The following is a 22,852-nucleotide window of genomic DNA, read 5'->3' as shown; positions in this document are numbered from 1 at the left end:
AATATAAACATTGGAAAAGAGGAAAAATACCTGCACACCATCAATGACAATTAGTTCAAATGTGACATCACATTAAAACAGCCCAAAATATCACAGCTGTATTTAAATTTCCATGAATCTGGTGAATGTGGTACCTCTACTGGAGACTTTCACATCAGTCTCAGGCCTTTGTATTTAAAGGTCCATATAGTCTAAAAGTAGATGTCCATTTGTTGTTTGATTATAAAGCAGGTCTAGGTTCTATATTAATACTGTGAAAGTATCAAAGCCTCAGTCCACAGAGAAATGCACACAGCCTGTATTCAGAACCTGAGCCTTAAAACCAGCCGTCAGGACTTTGTGATGTCACAACAAAACAGCCATTGCTTTCAGGAACGTCCCAAGCCCCGCCCACCTGGACCCACCATCCTACCTTGCAGGATTTGGTTTCTCTGAGTGTTAAACTGAAATCTGCTATATTTTTATTGGATCACTCAGAAAACAGTCAGCCAATCAGAAGAGAGGCTCAGAGCCGCCTCTCTTATGCTAAATTCAATTTTGTTTAGGAAGTACATGATGATGTAGGTTCTTCTTCTCTGCAAAATGTGTGTTTTAGGTGATGCTGAAATGTGCTGTATACCTTCAGTATCTTTCACACTCTAGCTTGAATGATTTGCGCAGGTGGACGGATTTTGCAGGCTACAAAAAACATGGGTAGTTGAAGGGAACGTGGGAGCACCTTTCAGATTCTGGTTACGCAGGAACAAGAGTGGCATCGACGAGAGAGAATCTCATTGGAGGTCGTCCTGCTGCAGTGAAACAGGCACTTGCGTGACCTTCGTATTAATCAGCGAACGAATCAAGACAATCAATCGCAAACTTGAAATGTTTGAGACGAGCACAGCTGCATATTATTTACAGTGAACAGATCATCCTGGATAACGTGAGAGAAGACGATCCAGTCCCAGAGTTTGTCAAAGCAGAGAGGAAAAGGCATGAAGGCTTTAGTTTCTTTTCACCAACTTCTCTGCTTTTTTTTTTTTTTCTCACATTCAGACAGCCTGTAGACACACCTCTCTGAAAACACTGTCTGTCTCTCTCGCTCTCTCTCACACTCACACACACACAAACAAAAACCTCAGCAACAAACACCCCCGATCCTGCGACAACATCCTTGTAGTGCCGTAGCACGTTAGCATCAGGAAGAAATGAAGTTATTCCAAAACAAAACACAACCACGTTTTAGGAGTAAACTCCTAAATGAGGAAACAAAGGTTGTGTTGAGCCTTCAGCTGATTTTCTTTGGTTTGAGAAATAGTGGAAAAGTTTTTGTAAAAGAATTTGTTGTATTTGGGTGCCAGGAGGAAAAGTTTGGATGAATCGTTTTTGTCAATATGCTTTGTTCCCTCAGGGATAATTTATACCCTTTAATTACTTACTTTATTTTTGTAGAATATGTTTGTGCCCTTGAATCAGTTGATGAACAACCTTTGTTTTATTTGTTCTTGTCGCCAGTGCTCTTTTAATCTTGGACTTAGATAAGTGGATGTGCTTCTGAGGCCGGTTGCACAAAACACCTTGTTAAGATTTTACTTTAAGTCTGAGTTACGGTTTCCTTAAAATACAAACAGTTGCACAAAACACCCTTTTGTTTTCTCCTTAAGGTTTCCCTAAAATCTTCACTTGAGAATTTAAGGTCTTCTCCTTATTTTAGTCTTAAACTTCAGCAATCACTTAAAGTCGGTTAAATTGTTGCACAAAAGACCTTAGCGACCAGGGAAGTTCACCGTGGTGAAGTTCCCGTCAAAACAGGAGGGTGAGATAGAAGTGCTCTTTCTTTAATGTTACCCGCCTCCCAGAAGTGATGACAGGTATCACAAGTGCTAATGGAAGCAAATCAACAGTCTCCATGGAAACAGAAGAATTTTACAGCTTAACTTTTTTTCTCAACTAAGGAAACTTTTTAAGAGATTCTGTGCAACACCCTTTTAAGTAACTCCCTCAGCTAAGGAGAAATTAAAAGTTAGAAGAAAACTTAAGATGTTTTGTGCAACTGACTTCTGAATTTCACTGTTAAACACAACACTGTGTTACATTAAACCATCTCTTACATGTTTTTAAGGTACAACGGATTGTTTCACTGTAAGATCAGTTGCAAATCAAGCAATGTGACAGCACGATTAAATAATTTGAGGATATTAATTGTTATTTTGAGGGAACTATTAATAAGTAATCCAATGGTAAGGGACACTTTAAGGGAACAATTTATCTAAATGTTTTCCCCCATTGACAACTACCAGGCATTGTAGGTTTAATCTGTTCAATTGCAGGGAGTCCCATGACTCTAGTAGTTTGTTTGATTCCAGTTTAGGTTCTGCATGTTGACTTGTCTGCTTTGTGATGATTGATTAATAATTAGTGTTTTCAGGATTTTGCTTACTGGCAACAAAGGCCACCATACTTCCAACTTTGTTGAAACCTTAAAGTTTAAGTCCGGTGTGGATGTGTAGTGTTTTGGAACAAAACCAGTCAAAAAGAAATCATTGGAGCTAGTTAACATCAAGAGCATTGCGGTTTTTGTCTCCAGCATTCACAGAGTCAAATGTACGAGCTGCTCTTTCCACAGCGCTGAGGACGGGCGTCCATGCACAGACAGCTGCGGCCACGCTCGGCCACGCTCGGCCCTCCTGCGGCATGTGGCCATAGGTCACGGATTAAAGGGCGGCGCTTCACCAGGCGCTACACTGGCTGCCGTGGCTGCTGACGGACTGACAGTTGCTGTAGCGCTTCTTGACGATCATGCTGATGTAGGCCTTCATCAGCTTTGCGATGTCCATGACCTACAGAGGTGAGGAAGAGGAGCAGTTACACAATTCATGAGGTTTCAAGATTAAATGTTGGTGGTTTGTTTGATTTTTAGTGACGGTGAAATTTCAGACTGTGGCTTTGTTCACCGCGGTTCAGTAAATTTGTGTGATCACATCATTTATTTCAACATTAAGAAACCAACAGTTCTGAAGGAGCATTTGTTCTGTTATACGAACCATTTGGGTTTCGAAGACCAGCTCTCGGCCCTCCACGGCGATCTTGTAGGCGTTGGGCAGCGGGGCTCCGAAGGAGAGAATCTGTTCATATGGGAAAACCTCCAGGGGCCATGGCTCCCCTCGTTTGTACACTGATATGGCCTCCCGGCTCACGCCCAACCACAGCTCATAGGGGAACGATCCGTCCCGACACTGAAACAACAAAAAATACAGTTTGTTTTGCTACACTACAAAAACACCATTTGTAAACTTAATAAAATGATCCAAACTTCTCAAAGCCGCACAAAAACTACACGAAAAGACTTTCAAATTGCCAAAAATATGATTTTAAAGCTGTAATCCGTAAAATTGTCATTCTTTTTCACCCCAGTTTAAATACTGTTCATGGTAAGCATTTCTTTTGCAATAACGTATATACATTCAGGAATTTATGTACACATCTACTTAATAACTTTATCTCATTGACAGATGCCTCCATGACTGTCAGTTATGTTATAATTATTTTCTGTAATTTACTGAAAGTTTAAAACTAATAAGTAACAGTAATAACATTAGTTGACTGACAAAAAATTTATCTGCAACTATTCTGATAATAAGTTAGTCATTTAGACTGTTTCTAGCCTCTGAGATGTGATGGTTTGATGCTTCTCTTTGTCGTAGGTGTAAATAAACAGAGCATCTTTAGGTTTTGGACTGTTGGTCGGACAAAACGAAACATCTGAAGATGTCACCTTGGTCCGTGAGAAATTATAACAGCAACCGTTTATTAGTATTTTCTGGTATTTTATATTTAAATGATTAATCAATTTTTAGTTCTCAAAACTAATGAATTCCAAATGCTCTTCATTGTGTCTTAGGGATGTAAAATAGTTTACACTACATGAATAAAATAAATATTCTCATAAATAAAGTTTATATTGAAATGCTTGAAATGTCAATCGTTTGTCTGAAAATTCAATGGATTAAAGAAAAAAAAGAAGAACTACAAAGTAATTAAGTCAAATTTGACAGAATTTAAGGACCAACAAGTGAGTCCACAAATAAAAAAACTGGATGTTATTCTTATTACTGACCTCCACATTGAACAGCGTGGACCCGTATCCCTGCCACTCCTTCACCAGCGCCATGTATTTGACCATGGCCTGTTCCTGGTTCATCCCCTGCAGTTTCTTCCACTTGTCCATCACGCTGGTCCTCACCGCGGACGCCTCCTCCCTCATCCAGGCCTCCAGGCTGTTCTCCTCATCCAGCTTCTGCCGACTCAGCGAGCCACTCCTGAAACTCCGCCTCAGCGTTCCCTCGAGGAAGCTCGAGCGTTTCCTCTCCGCCGTCCCTGAGCGGTCGGCCACCGAGCCGGTGCCCGGAGCGAACGTCTTGGCCGAGTTTTGCACCCGGGCCCGTAATCGTGCCATAGGGAACACCTGGGACATTTCAGGGACGCTGACCTGAGAGCTGTGATCACCCAGCAGGTACTGAAGTCTCAGGGCCGCCAGGAACTGAAGAGTCTCCTCCGGGGCCGGATACTGACCACGAATGACAGCTTCATGGGCCTGTGGACAGCACAAACAGAAAACACAAGATGATGACCACGTCAAGAACAACTGCGTCAGTAGGTAAGAAAGTTTTCTGTCAAAACTGTATGTATAAAACTGTCTTTTAAAAATACAGGACATGACAAACAACTCCCAAACACCTGATTTATTATGAACTGAGATTTTAGGCAGAAGAAAATGTTTTCTCACCACTAAGGCTGGGAATTTTCTAAAAGAGTTCAATACTGGTGATTATATTATACCTATGTTTTAGTACAATACCAAAACTGTAATTCTTTCAGTGCCTTGTATTGAGGAATTTAAAATGTCTTTCAACAAAATCATCTTAAATGCATCATTGTTTGATTTTGTCTTAACACAAAGCTGCTCTACAAGAACTGTTGCTACAAATAGTCACAATGCGATCAGATGTAAATATAACAACAATAAAGTTATAGAATCTGTCCTTTAAAATAAAAAAATAAAATAAGATGGAATAAAAATAATAGAAAATAGAAAAAAAGGAATAGAAAAATACATTTAATAATAATAAAATAGAAATGAAAATATATAAATAAAAAAACTGATCACTACCCAGGCCTCATCACTGTTTCGATTGTTTAAGTTTGTTTAAGTAGTTTGTCAAGAGAAACCGAATATCTTTGGGATTGGGCCTTTTAGTCAGACAAAATAGGTTTTTTTGTGACTCGTTAGTTTCTGACATTTTGGGGCCAAATGATTGAGAAAATAAAGAGCAGATTAATCAATAATGAAAATAATCATTAAGTCAAACCCAAACATTTATGTTCTGTCTGTTTTTAATTGCAAATCAGCTGTTTATCTTGGATGAATCATTTGTCAGTCTGACAGCTGCGCACAGCAGGACAGTGACTGTGTAAACGTTTCAACATCGTCTTACCTGTTCGAACATGAAGGCGAACTCCACGCTGTCTTTGGGAACGTTGTCTGTGTCCAGGAAGCAGTAGAGCTTGAAGTAAAACTTCCAGCCCGTGTTGTGTTCGTCTGGGCTCGCCGAAAACCTGGAGACCAGAGCACGAGTTAGCAACGGCCGAAACACACACTCACACACACTCAGAGGCGTCGTGACACTTACTTTTCAAACTTGGCGAGCACGTCGGCGACCACCATGCGGCTCTCGATGGCTTTCTCTGTGGTGTCGTTGTGTTCAAACAGAGCAAACATGTTCCTGCTGTCCTCCATGGCCAGGCCGCGGATCAGCTTCTCCACCACCTGACACAAACACACAGTCACGATTAGCTATGAATTATACTTTCAAGAACTGTGAGTAACTATCTCAACACCAAGACCTCCAAAAATGATCGAGATGATTACTTTTGTCCAAATTGTATAAACATTTTTGAAAGACTCTCACGTCATGTTTTCATTGGTGCAACAATATCCTGGTGTTTTTTGGGCATTTTGACAGTTCATTCCAGACACATAGAAAGTTTAAACAACAGCTGAACCACAGCGCACCCTGTCCTAAGCACCTTATCCTCCACACCTGTGTCCCAGCAGCCCCGGTGTCACCCTACCTCTCCGGCTGTTGTGTGCGAGTTGATGGTGATCTTGCAGGAGCCTCCTCCGTGGCAGTGAACGGTGGTGCTCATGTCCTGCCGTGCCACGATGGAGCGGATCTCCTCCTGCGACGGGACGTTCTCCCTGGCTCGAGTCTTTCTCAAGGAGTCGACGGCGAAGGCGGCGTAACGATCCATCTCTGAGCCGGGGAAGAGCTCTCGAGTCCTGCGGAGAGGGTGAGTTGTAACGGGTCAATGTCAAAGATTCAACCAACATTAAGCAGAATTGAAAAATCAGTGGATTAACATGTAAAGAAAAGCGGTTATTCGTACCTCTTCAAGTGGAACTTGAGGTATCTGAGGATGCTCCTGGTCGGGACGAAGGTGCAGGACATGCAGGCCAGGATCTTCCAGCTGCAGAGGTTCCCAGGGCTTCCCGGCTGCGGCGGTCGTGTCGTCTGCTTGATCAGCTGGCAGTAGAGCTCGTCCCGCAGCGGTTTGAGCTCTTGGCCGGTCTGCAGAACGCCCTGGATGATGGGCACCGGGTCGGCCACGCCCTCCAAGTGCTGCAGAGAGCTGAACACCTTGAGGGCTTCGTCCTGGAGCGTCGTGTAGCTCCTGTGTCTCGGGGCTGAACGGAGCAGAGAGGAAGAGGTTAGTCATGGTCTGTGTTCAGCACTGGATTGTGATCAAGAGTTTTGGCCTGAAGCTTCAGCCTGTGCAGCTAAACAAGGTAGCTTGAAAAATCAGTCAATTTAATTTCACTTTGCTAGTGGCGAACAATATGTACCTTGTGAAATACATTCTTTATTGTTTGTATCTGCATCATCTATCTTATTCAATTCCTGTTGTTTTGGTAAAACCTGTCCTCCCTTATTATGGTGTCTAAGTTAAACCTAGGTTAACCAACAACATGAATTAAGGCTTTTAAAAACCCAAATTTCCCAAGAGTTGGAGTCCTCTGATGGCACTATGAAAATGAATATAACTGAAATCTCAAATCTAAAACTTTGCATAAATAGTCAGAGATAGATCAGTATCTTCTATGTTGACCGCCCCTCCACCCTCACGCCTGCCTGTCTGTGTGACTCACCGGTGACGTGGATGTCTCCGTAGGGCAGCGGCAGCAGAGGCGAGTGCAGCGGGTGGTGGCTGTAGCGAAGGATGGGGTTCCTCTTGTAGATCTGCTCCACCACCTCAGAGTTGAGACAGTTCTCCTGCAGAGAGCAGAGGAGTGTGACGTCAGTACCACGCCCTGCTGGTTATCTGAGGGTTTACTGGGGGGGATATGGAAGGACTGACGGTACGAGTGAGTTTACAGGACTTCAGTCGGGGTTTCTTTGCAGCTGTCGTGATCACTTGAACTATTTTCTGAATGAAACTGAATCAGACTGCCTTCAAAATGATCCTTACATGCATTAAAAAAATCCACATCTTATAAAATACATTAATTAATCGTTGCCTGGTGTCGTCCTCTTTTAGCTTGTGGCGGGAACTACAACTACATGGATGCAGCTTCTGCAGCTTCTCCATCAGTTTTATCCAGAGACATTTCTCACCTTGATGTCCTGGATGAGCTGCTGGGTCGGCGTGTCGATGGGAGCTTTGGTGTCGATGACGTTCTGGATGGAGTTGGCCCAACGCGTGGCCTCGTTCAGCAGCTTGCAGTAAAGGCGGTACGAGTGTTTGCGGCCGTACACGATCACGTTCCAGTAGCCTGCGGGGAAGTGACGGCGAGCAGAGAGAAAATGATTCAACACATTCACCAGATTAACCGAATCAAATCTCCAGCGCTCCTTCCTTTTCCTACCCGTCTCTTTGAAGACCTTCTCGTCCGGCTGAACCACCGAGCAGAGGCTGTTCAGCACCAGCGTTCCCAGCTTCAGGGCGTTACGCTCTGAGCTCTTATAGTAGTCCAGGGAATTGTGGGTAAGGAGGAACCAGCGCTTCTTCAGTTTCAGCGAGGCTTTGGTGCTGTTCTTCATCTCTTTGTGCAACCAGCCTGAAGGAAATAAAGCAATCACATGCAATACATTATTTGTGCTGCCTCATCAGACTACATCAGAAAACTCAGTAATGATGTTTTTCTGCTTTTTCTGCTTTTTTTTAAGTTTTAAAAAAGCGAAAAAGTCAAATTAATACAAGTTTAAAAAGGAAAAATGGTCAAAATGAATCAGCAGCATCCACGACAAAATTTAAAATGTTCCTCTAACATTGCTCATATCTGTGGGTGTTGTCGCTCTACAGCATTTTTCTGCTTAAATGCATTCTGGGAGAGACTCCAGCCCTTGAGCCGCCCTTAAAGGACACAGACAGTAAAGAGGGACGTTAAGTGATTGCGTTGTCACCTCGGATGATGAACTCCTGGCCGTCGACGCGGGTGTCTCCCTTGGAGCGCTGCAGCAGAGTGATCCAGTGGTGCATCTCCTCGGGTGTGTCGGCGTTGCAGTGCAGCACGCGGTTCGCCGTGATCATGACGAAGGAGTTCGGCCTGCAAAGGTTCAGGAAGGCAGTTAGTGGCGGTGAGAGGAAGACAGTGAAGGATGGATCAAACGCTGTAGTGCTACTGTAAAATCATCAGTCATCAGGTCGAGTGAAGAGGGATGAAACTTTGACCAGAATAGACTCTGAACTGTGTGACCTCAGACTGAGGCTTCAACCTGAAGTAATGAAGCAGGAATTATTCATTATTTATATTATTGAGACATTGCTTGAGTTTTAAACATGCGCCGGTGGCTGACTTGAAAATAAGAAAAAAAATGGCCACTAGCTGCATTTTGCTGTTCATTTTACCACTAACTTTATGGAAATTAAAAATCATAATTGTAAGTGACTGCAGCAGCAGAGACACCACAGAAGAAGACACAAATGAGCTTTTGCAAATATGTAGGGTTATTAAACCTAATGTGAATATATGTAGAGACGTCCAGCAGGTCAATGAAGACTGTTAACTTCTATCTGACACTTCACTTTGTTCAAGTGTGTGAACCTGAGTGTGAGAACCAGTGCAGGTCTGCACTAAGAGAATGAAGAGACGTGACGTTTGATGCAGATCCTCTCACCTCTCTGGATTATCTGACGCACAAACCGAATCGATCATCCCCACATCCAACGTTCCCTGAAGAGACAGAGGGAGAGAGGAGGAGAAGGTGTTCGTCAGGGTGTGGATAATGAGTTTGACCTTCCTCTGCCCCACGTGGAAACCAATTATCTCTCTCACACACACACACATACACACACACACACAGATGCACGCACAGACGCACGCACGCACACACACAGGATTATAAACAGCAAGACCTTCACTCACAGGTAGAACAGTGAAAAAAAAAAAGGACGTGGCATTTTCCATGTGTCCTGTCAGTTTAAACAAAGGATGACAACAGGACAGAAAGGACTACCGGCTCTTACGTCGGGGGAGTTTATCCATATCCACCCTGTATAATGAACATGTGAAGATGTTTAGGATGTTTTTGGATGCGTAATACTAAATGTGTTTGATGCGTTCCGTCCTTGTGATCTGTAAAAAGTCTTAAAATGGAACAAGCGTTACCAGTAACTATGTTTTTGGGGGTTTTGAGAGTTGAAACACACAGGAAAAGACAAAGTGACACGCTGACTCAGGTAGAAACCTGCAGATGGAGGCACGTAAACTACTGATCCGATTTACTGAACTTGGTGGAGGGATGGGTCACGAGCCAGGGACGAACTCATTAAATTTTGATGCAGATCCGGATCATTTACTATGAATTAGATTTTTTTCTCTGAAGTCTGGTGTATATTGTTTGACACTGGACTTGGCAGAGGTCTGTGCTTTCTGAATGACCTTGTAGTTGAACTTTATCTTCTTGCTGTTAAGACATTGTTTGACAGTCTAACCTGAAGTAAGTTTTTAGCACCAAATTAAATGTAAAAAAAAGTATTTTTCTGCCTAAAAACACCCAGCACTGCATTCAGTACGACGACACTTCAGCGCTTTGATTTCCCACGGTACTCACCACGGCGTTCTGGGGGTTGGCCTGCTCATCGTGCATCTCTCTGATCTCCTGCTCTGTGGAGCCGTGGACCTGACTCAGCACACTGAACCACTGGCTGTAACCATGACGACAACATCCACATGATCATCATCATGATATTACAGCAATCGCAACAACCAATCATCACATATCAAATTATCTCCTATAGACTTTGACACAAACTATTTTGTACTTTAAGCCTGACTTCTTTTTGTTTGGAAGCAGACACATGCCAAACACATAAAACTAACACACCCAGAGGAAAATTTAGACATTTGCTTTTGAGAAAAAATTCTAGTCGAAATATGAACTTTTTGGAGAATGTGGTACTCATGCATCCCTTTCAACTGTCTATATACTCTGTGTGTGTGTGTGTGTGTATGTGTATGTGTATGTGTATGGAGATCTGTGTGTATATATGAGGGAGAAATGAAGGTAGTTCTGTGTTCTGAATGACTGTCACAAACATATGGAGCTGATGTTGGCTCACACTGAGAGAGAGGCTGGCACTGTAAACCTGCTGCCAACACACACACGCACACGCACGCACGCACGCACGCACACACGCACACACACACACACACACGCACACACCATCTTCCTGTCAGGGCAGATATATGGAGGAAGTGGACTGTCCCTCTGAGAGGAAATCAATGTGTTGCCGGGGGCAACCGGCACACCGACCCCCCTAGTGACAATACCTTCTCATTATACTGTCTGTGACTGAGAATTTGTGAGTGTGTGTGTTCATACCAAACAAGGAAATAACAGGACCAGAAAGGACAGAAACCAGTAGCAGAACATTGAGTACAGCATTAACGCTGCAGTAACGATGTACTGATTTCATTTAATAATAATCATAATATTATGACACGATTGTGATTTCACTGCTTTAAGCCATCGCTTTGGGTTTCTACTCTGACATCGTGACCACTATGACCACACTGTCTTTGCTCTAGTTCTCTGGGGTTCTAATTTCAATTCTAATATCTGTTTGAGGACATGTTTGGTAAGTGTGTGGAGAAACAGACACACACACACACACACACACGCACGCACAACTGACCTGGCGTCCTCAGCAGACTCTGCGATCAGATGGTAGGTCCTCTCTGGCATCACAATGTCGATTCCATTCTCCTTACCGGTGTTATCGATGATTTCTCTGCACATCACAAAAAAAGAAAACACCAAATGAACTCTGAATATATTACTTGGTTTGTCATATTATAGTAAGTCATAAAAGTGTCATAGTGTAGTAAGTAAATACTATATTATATAAAGAGAATTCCATTAATAGTTTATTAGTAAGTGTTGTAAATGCTGTATTTAGGAGTTACAACTGCTTATAGAGTTAAGACACCCTCTTCTGGTTTGGAAATATAACTACTGTTGCACAGCTGACTCCACCCCCATCACCGATGACATCATAATAAAAGCTTTTTTGAGGTAGTCTTTTTAGTCCTTACTTGGCAGTGTGCATGTCAAGCACCCCCTTCATCTTCTCCTCGCTGTCGTTCTCGAAGTACATGAGCTTGCTCTGCCGCAGCACGAACCAGCGGCGTTTCCAGTTTCGGCGGGACAGCGTGGACGAGCCGCCTCCCTTCTTGTGCAGCCAGCCCTGCTTCAGAGCCTCCTGCTTGGCACGGAACCACAAGAAGGTCTCGTCCTTCAGAACGCACCAGCGCCGCTTCCACGTGTTCATCAGACCGCCTGGAGAAGGAAAATGTGAGAGGTGTTTCACGCTCTACTGCGACATCTCTGAAGGAGGAGGGCTGTGACTGTAGATAGATTAGATTTCAAAGTCTGTTTGATGCATTAAATCACCTAGAGGGCAACACTTGATGTGACAATGGAAAACAGAGGAAGAAACCAAGTATGACTATACATTTTATTAGAGAAAAACTATACTGTGCCACTAAGGGTTATATGTGTTGTTACAGAGCCTTCTTAGGGCAAAAGGTGCCATTGTGAAAAAGTCTGCAGCTCTCAGACTCAAGACAGGGACAGTGTATAGCCCCACTCATGGAGATGGCACTGTAGACACTGTATTCACAAAGGTTCTGACTTTCTAACTGAACATACATAAAGGCACACGCATAAGAGGATATTTTTGAAATATTTGCACAATGGCGACCTTCCTAATACTATCGTTTCCATCGTCAAAGATCTCTTAAGATGTGCTGGGAAAGTAAAAACAAAGATGGAAATAGAGAAAGTACCTATCAATCAGGGTAATACTGTGATACTTACCCTGTAAGGGTTCCTGGTTGGAGGTCATTTAAAAACTAACCTTATAGATGACTGCTTTTACAGACACCCATTAAGTTTCTTAAAAAAGCCTCTTGAGTGAGAGGTGAAAAGGTCTTAAAGTATCTACAACTGAGTCCAGTTGCCCTCGATTCAGCTTTTCTTGGATGACCATGACCGGGATGACTGTGACCCTTCACAGATTTTCTTAAAGAAGCGTAAGTACTGTGATGAAGGAGTTACCTTTGATGAAGAGGAAGCTGTGGAAGTACGGGAGTGTGACACAGCTGTAGACAGAGTCCCGCCGGTACGACAGTTCGTCATCGGTGTCGAACCTGTCGAAGTCGTCCTCGCTGTCCTCAAACTGGAATAAAAGTAATTGAGGTTAGACATTCAAGACGTACACTGTTAGTATGGCTGAATGCATCCATTTTTAGCAGTGGAATATTCAAAGAGCTATTTTGGCTATGGATTCTTTTTTCCAACTGACTCCGATGGGTTTGAAGTGTAAAAAACACCACTAAAGAGGAAAACAACAATTGTACTGGATCTTACTTTTTAGGCGTCAAGCATTCTGCCTTAGTCTTTCAAGATCTCAAGAACTTAAATGACAAATGCTTTGTTTCAACCTTAAGCTACTTGGTAATGGTGACAAAATCTAATCAAACATTTATCCAAATTGTCCACCGTATCCCATAAGCCTCTCTGCTGTCTCACTGAGAACAGCAACCACGATGGCTGAAAGTGACAGGGGATACTCACTGAAGACTGAGCCCCCTCTGAGCTGAAGCGATACGCCCCTGAGCTGTTGTAGGTGCCTACAGAGCCGCGGTAGTCAGGAGACCACTGTCCGCTTCGGGGGTTGGAGAATGCCACACTGCCACTGGACACGATGGCACCCTCATCGTAGTCGTCCTGGTCGTAGTCTGAGTCCTCGTCTGGCGGTATGAGCTCCACCAGGTCATCAGACTGAGCCTCGGATGAAGCCTGGGGATGGCAGTAGGCCGAGTCCCCGCTGGATGAGGCGCTGTGGCAGGGCGGGGGCACCGGTGGTAAAGGCAGTGGCTGGTGAAGCAGGGTGGTCGGCGGCAGTGGTGGGATCACACCGTCGTTGGCGTACGGGTCTTCTTCAGACGAGTCGTCGCTTGTTCGGATCCCGCTGGTCCGCTGGCCGTCTGAGTGGCCGTGTTCACTAGGGTTTGGAGAGTCTTTGAAGGCCTCATCATCTGCCCCGAAACCTTCGTCAACCTCCTCTTCATCGTTGCCTCTCCTCCGTCCGCTCTCCTTCTCCTTTTCCTCCCCTTCGCCGACTCCCAAGGAGCTCTCAATGTTCCTCACGCACTCATCGATCTCGTCAAAGTTCAGCGAGTCCAGGAACTGCTGCGCCGCCTTGCAGGCTTCGTCCTCCAGCCGCCTGAGCTCCTGGTCTCGGAGGTGCTGCAGGCGGTTGAGGGAGGCTTCGGTCAAGGAGAGCTCCTGACGCTCCTTCTGCCTCTGCAGTGCCTGGATCTCCCGCTCCAGTCGTAAGATCTCCTCCACCTGAGATGCTTCATGAGGACGAATCGCCTCCTCCAAAACCTCTGCTGACTCCAGCTCCTCCAGGACGTCTGGCGGTGCTGCAACCGCCACCGCCGACTGAGACTCAGCCAAAAGCAGGGAGGCCAACTCCTCGGCACAGTGCAGCTCCTCCAGTCTTCTGCTCTCCTCTGCCTGGGGATGGAAAGAAGACAAAAATTGGAAAACCACCTCATGGAAACTGTTTTTGGAGTGTGGTGTTCCCACTTTCCTGTCATATGCACAACACTGATCGTACTCATGGTACCAAAAGCCAAAAATGATCAGACAAACAAATTCAATTATCTATCCAAATATGCTTATAGAGACTGGGCTCCTCTGCAAAGAAGTCATCAGTGAAATATCAGTAAAATGTAGAAGTAATCCACTCATCATCATACCTCTCTGGCAAGCCTCTCAGCCTCCAGCCTCCGCCTCTCTCTGCACAGACACAGACAGACAAACATCAGTGGCTTGAAACAGACAGTAAGAGATAGGATTTACCAAAACAACAGCGATTACATTTCCCGTCTCATCATAGCATTAAAACCCCATTAAAGCCTTTTAGAGAGCAGGTGTAAAGGTCAGACAGAAAATACACATTATCTGCCAAAACAGCAGTGGATGCTTTACAACACCAAGCTTTTATAAAAACAAGTATGCTGGTATTAGTATGCTAATTAGGGTCATTATACATCTTCTCTGCTCTTTCTCTGTGTGTTTAGCCTCCATCTTTGTTGCTGGTCACTGCACTCGCTACATTTCCCAGAGATCACCTTTCAGTCAGACTTCGTGGGTGCTGCAGCACCTTCTCTCTGAGCTGTAAATACCATTGAGGCACTGAGCCTTTAAAGACTCAGACGTGTCTCCACCACAACTGTGTCCTGTCTTTCGGGGGTCGGCTTTGAATCGCTATTTAGACAGATGGTCTAAATGTGAGGAGGAAATTGACAGAAAACGTACTTTAACATTTGAATGGATGTCTTAAATGTGAAGTGAAAAAATAAAGAGGTGGTGGGGGGGGTGGAATTAGGACTCATCCCTGGTCTCTCTGTGCTGTGCCGACAGCCCAGCCCTGCTCAGGTTTTCTGTCAGTGGACAGTGTTTCTGTAGGTGGCGTCTTTGCATCATAAATCATGGTGGTTATCGCTGTTCAGTCCCACTTGTTGTGCTCATTCCACACAACCCAGAAATGTAATGAGTTAAGTTGCATCATTGCCAGAGGGTTTTGTTTTCCCAGCTAAACAGACCTCTAACACAACACCGTCAGTATTCACAACAGCACCAACTGGAAAAAGCGTGAAATCAGAGCAACAATCGGTAGAATTTAAATCTTCCACTTTAACTTGTGACTAGCCCACCTCTCCGTCTCTTCCTCCACCCTCCTGCGCCGCTCCTCCTCCTCCTCCCTTCTCCTCCTCCTCTCCTCCAGCAGCTGGCTGTAGGCCCGGCGGGCCAGCTGGCCTCGCAGGCGTTTCTGGAAGGTGAGCGCCGCCCAGCGGAGGAGCAGGAACTTCCTCCTCCAGTAGAAAGCCCGGTAGTTCTTCTGAATGACCACAATGCACTGCAGCAGCTTCCTGTACTGCTTCCTGTGTGTAGGTCAGCATCAATAGACAACACAGTCAATGAAAAGGTGGGTCTTTTGGAGTTGAGCCGAGTTGAGGTCTGAATACTGAGTCGTACCTGGCAATGTAGCCCATCACATGAGCCTGGATGACCATGGCTGCTTTCAGCACCTCCACCTCCCTCTGCTTCTCCAGGCGATGCTCCAGAGACTCCCGAAGAAAGACCTGAGAAAGGAGGAGAGGAGGAGAGGTGAAGAGGGCAGGAGATAAAGGAGGACATGTCTTCATTTTTTTTCTATCACTCTCGATAGTCTGATAAACCGTCCAGGGTTAAAGATAAAATTTCACTGACGGCTAAAAAAGGGCAGGCGTAGAAAAAAGAAGAGGCGAAATACAATCCAGTTCCTTCTTTTCATTTAGATTTAGGCTGGATTTAAAGTTTACTTGGATGTTTATGAGTTAAGCAACATGTCACGACAATGTTTTGCATAAAATATGTGAATAATTTCAAACATTTCACGAGTCTCAAATACAGTTTCTAAAAGACATGCTAAAGGTTGAAAAGGTAAAGTGCAGCTCGTCAAAGCCTGAGGAGACACTTGATGAGCTTGCCTGACCATGAACCCAAATATAATACAACTCACAATGAAAGAAAAAGAGAGAAAAGCTGCAAATCTCCATATTGTCAAGCTGAAACCAGAGAGTGTCTGGTAGTTTAATCTTGATAAAAGACCCAAACTAGCTGATTGACTAATTGATTAATCGGCAATTGAGACTGTGAGTTTCTCCAGTGGCGTCTTAAAAGCATCTCAACAGACAGGAAGGCTGCAGGACAGAGGAGTAATGGGTCAGAGATAAAGAAAAAAAAGTCAGCTATAATGCTTCTGTATAAAGTGACTCTCATGTGAAGCATCAGGTTACTGTACAGTAGTGGTCACTGAAATGTTTAAAACCTTTGTTTGAACCATTACTTCTCATATTTATATAATATATGTAATTTAATCTACTAAGTTTTGAACATTTTAAACACGCTTGTTTTATTTATGAGGTTTATTCATGAATTCATTGAACAGAGGGCTGACTGTGGCTCTCGGGCGGCCACTAGAGGGAGCTGTGAGCTGCACCAAAACTCTGCTGTCAGTGAAGGGAAGTAAATATTGGGATGGCCTACACCACCTGCAGTAAGGCAAGGTTATTTCTACCAGCACCATTCAGACACAAAGTCAAAGTGCTTTACAGAGGCGTGGAAATACAGTAAAAATACAACATTTAAATGACATTAAAATAGCCTTTAAAACAAGATTAAACAGACGTTGTGTGTGTGTGGTTTAAACTGCGGCGGTGCAACAGTGATGTTTTAAGCCCTGATTTAAATGAGCTGACAGTCTCAGCAGGTCTCAGCTGTTCAGGAAGCTCGTTCCACAGGTGAGGAGCATAGGAACTAAAAAGCTGCTTCACCTGGCCTGATTCTGATTCAGTAAGGGAATGATGTCCTGCGTAGCACACCTTTAAGATATATCTCAAACTCAGCATTTCTGCTACAATCCAGCATGTTTACATTGTGTATTTTGTACTGAGGTTCATTAACATACATTGTCCCTCTCAGATAAAGACATATTTGTTATTATTTTTAGCTTGGCTTTTGAACTCATTTGAAATGTATTGGTATTCTCATTCTCATTGATATCGTCAAATGTATTTTCATCAATTTTGACTTTTAAAAATGAACCAGAGGGGGCGTCGAGTAACGCAGTGGGTTGAGCAGGCGCCCCATATGTAGAGGCTACAGTCCTCGCTGCAGTCGGCCCCGGTTTGAATCCCGCATCGGACGGCCCTTTACTGCATGTCATTCCCCCTCTCTCTGCCTCCCCATTTCCTGTCTCTCTCTACTGTGCTATCCAATAAAGGCATAAAAAGCCCAAAAAATATACTTAAAAAAAAAAAAAAAAAAAAATGAACCAGAGTTGTAACAATATTCTTAATTAAATTGAAAAATAGATGCACTCTACTCAAAACAGAAGAACACAGTAGAATACACTCAACTCCTGCAGCCACTGCTTAACATGGAGCATTCATTACATCCGCTATATTAGACACACATTATGAATAAAAGATTCACAAGTGAACAGAATTAAAGAGACACACGGCCCTGGCTCCTTTTTCTGTAACATCACCATTTAACAGACAGAGGAACAAATGAAGGGAACAAAGCAGCCGACACAAATCAAATCCAGATCCTCCTCTGCTTTTGTTCACGCCGCTAAACACCGCAGATTACTGCAGCCGCTGATTTCAGAGACATCTCTCCGTGAAAAGACCCATCTTACAGGCACTTAGTGCAGCTGCCCGCTACAGGAGCCAAGCTGCCGCCCATTGATAGAGAAACTGGGCCCACTGAGGGACGCCGGGGGTTAATCCGATTAGGGAGGGAGGAAAATTAGATATGGGACGTGGACTCGGGCGACAGAAACGGTGGGGAAATGTCACAGTGCTACGGGGGTACAGGAGTAGAGATTGCCTTTCTACTGTTGAATAATGTACCGTGTGTGCGTGTATGTGTGTATGTGTGTGTGTGTGTGTGTGTGTGTGTGTATTGTGAATCCTCAGCGGTGAAGCACTAATGAGATTTTCAGGGGGAACTGTAAACTCGTCGGGGTGATTTGGACATCTCTGACGAGGAGGTTAATTAACAGGGAAACATGCAGTACATGCCCGAGCACGTGCACCTACACACACACACACACACACACACACACTCACACAAATAAATACACAAAGACAAAACACACAAAACCACCAGTGTCTCCCCCTGAATTCAGCTGCATTTCCAACATTTAAAGCAACAGATTAAACCTCTGACACTAGACTGATGAAAGTCTTTTAGGTGAGCAGCTTGATTATTCCCTTATTTATGTAAAAAGTATAGTAACCTATTGACCAGCAGTGAGAGCACTCAAAGTAAGTAGTAAGTAGAACCACCATGTAAATATTCATTATTACTAATAGCAGTCCTCTTTTTTATAAATGTAAGTAACTTTTTGAATAAAGATACAGAAGTAGGCTATTATAAGAAAAATGTGCTTTGGTGGGACCATGTGATTTCAATTACAGGATAAAGGTGAATGCTAAAATGCAGCGCAAGTGGAGAGGAGTCATAAAATCACGGAACTCACTCAGTAAAGTCAGTTATGCAGCAATATCCACTAAAATGAGCTAATGTTAGCCACCATTAGTTACTGGTCAAACCAGAACTCAGGACCAGAACCCCCCCCCCACAAAATGTAGCGTAATATGTGTAATGTTCAAACCCACTGGAATTTAAAATCATGTTCTGTGGGTTTAAAGAATGTTAAGCTGTGCATTATGAGTTCGGCTCTCTGACTCTCTGTGAGTTGAGGAGGTTAAGAAATAACATTTTTATTTTTTCAAGAAAGAAAAAAATGAGAGGTTTAGAGCAGAGCGCTGAGAGTTTATCTGTGCTTGTTGCTGCTATCCAAACTCATCATGATGAGTGAATGTACTTTGTCAAGTTCTGCAACTGCACTTCACACATATAAGCACACACACACACACACACACATGCACACACACACTTATTGAAGTGTACTTACAAAACCACAGGTTGGCCTTGCGGGGACCAGTAAACACTCATGAAAGACGTCACACAGGCACGAAGTGAGACACACACACATACATACACACACAAACACACAACACACTCCCTCCCTTCACCAAACAACTTCGAACATGAATCACACATGCGCAAAAGTTGCGGCCTCGTGTGCGAGTGCACACATTTGCATGCCAACGATTTGAACAACTAATCCCTTTTAATCATTACTATGCTAATTAGCGCAACAAAAGTCTCGCTAAGCCTCGGTGCACTTTTGATTCCGGCTGCTGGGGCCTTCAGGGAGCGTCGCTCGCTGTGACAGGTCAGGCCCGTGGAGAGAACAGAACCATGGGAGATGCGAGCAGAGCCACATCACTTCCAGGAAATTAAGTTTGAGGCTGTAAAAAAAAACCTCAAAAACAAGTCCCAGACAATAGTCAGGACATGTGCCGACTGAAAGGAGCTGGAGGACGGCTCGATGTAAATCTCAGTGCCAGAGGCAGCGGGACAAAGCGAGCGGGTCCCAGTGAGGGAGATAGAATTGATTTACTGGTTTACAGGCAGTCACAGCAGCAGGAGCGGCTTTATGGTTCAGTGGTGGTGACACAGCCAGGGTTAGAGGCTCTGCAGAGGGCTTTCAGGTGATGAGACACACACACACCCAGGTGGCCACGCTGGACGTTTTAAAGCCTGTTTCAGGAAAACTCTGCGAGTGAAAACGCAAACCAGTAACTACAGCATGTGTTTCCATCACAGGAGTCTGTGACAAGAAGACAGGGCCATTGTAAACAGTGGCATTTCATTGCTGCCCTGTGGCCGTGCATTTGTAGTGCGTTTGATGAAGGACAGCTGTTTTGGAGCCACAACCAAAGACAACGCCATGTTTGATTTCACGTTGGTCATCTTTGGTGTACCTGCCTTAACGTTTGGTTTGGAGTCAGTGTGCAGGCACTTTCATCTTTTTCGAACAGTGGCTGTAAAAGAAACTCTCAATAGAGTCTCACTTTGTTTGGTTGGCTTTGTTGCACGTGTTCTTTTTGTCAATACACAGACAATTTTCTTTTTCCTTTGCCTTTGATGACTCAAATACCTGCTATTTTATTCAGTTTTTTTGCAAATGCAATGAAAACATGCTCATTCATCTCCTTCTCTGTGATATTTTATCATTCAGCTGAGGCTTGTTCCACCTGAGTGCTGTGGTGCTGACTCTTCATTCGGTTTCTTGTGCTATTGATACACAAATACACACACTACTGACCATTCATCTGTCCGTTCACACACACACACACACACACACACACACACACACACACACACACACACACACACACACACTGTCTCCACGCTGCTGTCACCTCCTGCAGCGTCACACGGTCATGCTGTGATTGGGGATCTGTGTTGCCCATCTGTCATTTCCCCACAGAAATCTCTCTCACACACACACACACACACACACACACACACGCACACACACACACACACACACACACACACACGCACACACACACACACACACACACACACACACGCACACACACACACACACACACACACACACACGCACACACACACACACACACACACACACACACGCTGGCAATAGGTATATTCTTCCTGATCCGTTGTAGTGGAAGCACAGAGAGGATGAAGACTGGATCCAATAACTGTCGGATTCCACGCTTCAGGTGCTCTGGACCTCAATTATTCATGATCTCACACACACACACACACACACACACGGCCTGCAGTCACACAGATACCTCAGCTCTGGAATGGTTTCATCGAGCTGGATTTGTAAGACGCATGAAGCCAAATTAAGGCTTGAGGCGAGCAGCCAAAATGGATTGGCATTCCCCGGTGGCAAAGTAAGTCCGCATCCAATCATATTCCGTGTTAGCAAGGAGAATACGGATCAGCCGGTGCGAGCCAGAGGCAGAGGGAGCAACGGGACATTCAGGAGCTCAAGGTTTGACAGGAAAAAGTCAATTACACTACAGAGGCCTGAGCAGAGAGGATGTACTTCACTGCTGATGGACAGGAAATGCAAATAATCTGTGGGAAAAGTCGTTTCTGAGGAAAAGGGGATTTTCTGTTGTTGACATATATTTTGAATTAGGCGAAGAAAGACTCACGCCACGGGAGGTCATTCCTTCCTCTGGCATTCAGTTATACAATCCCTCCCCTTTCTGTACATCTCCATTAGTACTCTAGTGTTAATGTACATCTGTTTACCTTTGCCAAACCCCATTAGACTAAATATAATGAGGACCCAGCCTGACTGAGGCCCTGGGTCAGGAACCAAGGGGACCCCTGAAGACCTCAATGTTTAGTTCTCAAAGGCCAAATTTGTGAAGCAAACATCAAAAACAACAGAGACATGAAGATGACAAAACAACTTCTTACATTGTTATAAAAACATCTGTCGCTCACCTTTGTCTTTCCCAGCTGCCACTCTGCACTGCTACTGTCGTAGTGGTGCAGCAGCTGGACGCAGCGCCCCCTGGGATCATCCGGCGTCAACACACCCCGCATTAGCACCTTGTACCTGAAGAAGAGGGTGGGGGAAGTGAAAGGTTATGATCCAGTGCCGCTAAGGTTGAGTGCCAAGGGTAACCCAACAGAGTAGTATGGACATAGCTGTCATTATCTGTCAGAGAAAAAAAATTAAAAATGTGAGCTGAGACAAACCTGGAGCAGAAGTCCTGGAACGGTCTACGGACGGGGAAGCCGGTGCGCCGAATCTTGACCGTCTCCAACATACCGGAGTATCTGAGCTGGTTCAGAACCACCGTCTGGTCGAACTGGTCAGGCATCTGGAGGCAGACGGGGAGGATGGGGATTTAGGAAAAAGATGAGGCCATTTGGTGAAAACGTGAAAAAATTCATTCACATCTGAAATTGCCACACAAGATATTTAAAGCTCCATATAGTCTAAAGGTAGATGTCCATGTGTAGTTTGATTATAGATCAGGTCTAGGTTCTGTATTAATACTGTGAAAGTATCAAAGCCTCAGTCCACAGAGAAATGCACACAGCCTGTATTCAGAAACTGAGCCTTAAAACCAGCCGTCAGGACTTCTGTAACTTTGTGATGTCACCGCTCTCAGCCAGGCCCAAAGCCCCGCCCACCTGGACCCCCCAGCCAACCTTGCAGGATTTGGTTTCCTTGAGTGTTTACCTGAAATCTTTATTCAATCACTCAGAAAACAGTCAGCCAAAGAGAGGATCAGAGCCTAATCTGAAAGCAACCAGCATTGCTCTGCTCTCATTTCACTCTGTATCGACAGGACGCTTCAGCTCCACGGGACATTTCTATTAATGTCCCTCTGCAGTTCAGTCCTGCCAATGAGGACTGCTGCTCTCACAACACTATTACAACAGTATTGACAATCTAGCATGCCATACGCTATGTAATCCCATCATCCAACAGTGTTTGACGTAGGTGTAATTTTTTTCACAGCTGTGGTGATTGATTTTGGACTCTGACTGGTTGCTGTTTGAGTGCAGGTTTATAGCACTGAACATGATGTTATTTAGGCTGTTTCACTGTGATGAAAGGGCTTGTAAGAAATTCTTTATTGACGATTGTGTTCTATGAGAAAAGGGGGCTCAGAGCCTCCTCTCTTCTGATTGGCTCACCGACCTGTTGATACAAGAGCTCCAGAGAGAAGCCAGAGAGAGATGTAAAACTACACTGAGATGGTTTTTGGTTCTTAAAACTACCAATATATCTTCTTAAGGATCAACACTGCAAATAAAACACA

The 22,852-nt window shown here is 44.3% G+C and overlaps 1 protein-coding gene across 1 annotated transcript in view; it reads right to left on the bottom strand.

Moving 5' to 3' along the window:
• Positions 1-439: 439 nt before the first annotated feature.
• Positions 440-22,852, bottom strand: part of myo10 (myosin X) — a 111,726-nt gene continuing 89,313 nt past the window's right edge. The window contains exons 19-40 of the mRNA XM_022761775.1: positions 21,777-21,901; positions 21,519-21,633; positions 15,594-15,700; positions 15,272-15,499; positions 14,312-14,351; positions 13,119-14,066; positions 12,600-12,720; positions 11,576-11,819; positions 11,176-11,271; positions 10,092-10,185; positions 9,156-9,211; positions 8,442-8,584; positions 7,904-8,095; positions 7,653-7,810; positions 7,187-7,310; positions 6,427-6,724; positions 6,112-6,319; positions 5,670-5,806; positions 5,475-5,595; positions 4,097-4,573; positions 3,024-3,215; positions 440-2,819 (exon numbers count right to left, since the gene is read on the bottom strand). Coding sequence (XP_022617496.1) covers positions 2,709-2,819; positions 3,024-3,215; positions 4,097-4,573; positions 5,475-5,595; positions 5,670-5,806; positions 6,112-6,319; positions 6,427-6,724; positions 7,187-7,310; positions 7,653-7,810; positions 7,904-8,095; positions 8,442-8,584; positions 9,156-9,211; positions 10,092-10,185; positions 11,176-11,271; positions 11,576-11,819; positions 12,600-12,720; positions 13,119-14,066; positions 14,312-14,351; positions 15,272-15,499; positions 15,594-15,700; positions 21,519-21,633; positions 21,777-21,901 — 4,335 coding nt within the window. The 3' untranslated portion in view covers positions 440-2,708. The remainder of the gene's footprint in view (positions 2,820-3,023; positions 3,216-4,096; positions 4,574-5,474; positions 5,596-5,669; positions 5,807-6,111; positions 6,320-6,426; positions 6,725-7,186; positions 7,311-7,652; positions 7,811-7,903; positions 8,096-8,441; positions 8,585-9,155; positions 9,212-10,091; positions 10,186-11,175; positions 11,272-11,575; positions 11,820-12,599; positions 12,721-13,118; positions 14,067-14,311; positions 14,352-15,271; positions 15,500-15,593; positions 15,701-21,518; positions 21,634-21,776; positions 21,902-22,852) is intronic.

This window comes from Seriola dumerili, unplaced genomic scaffold, assembly GCF_002260705.1.
Source record: "Seriola dumerili isolate Sdu_G_001 unplaced genomic scaffold, Sdu_1.0 BDQW01000432.1, whole genome shotgun sequence".
NCBI lineage: Eukaryota > Metazoa > Chordata > Actinopteri > Carangiformes > Carangidae > Seriola > Seriola dumerili.
The sequence above is the reverse complement of the archived record's forward strand: the minus strand, read 5'-3'. Positions and strand labels throughout refer to the sequence as shown.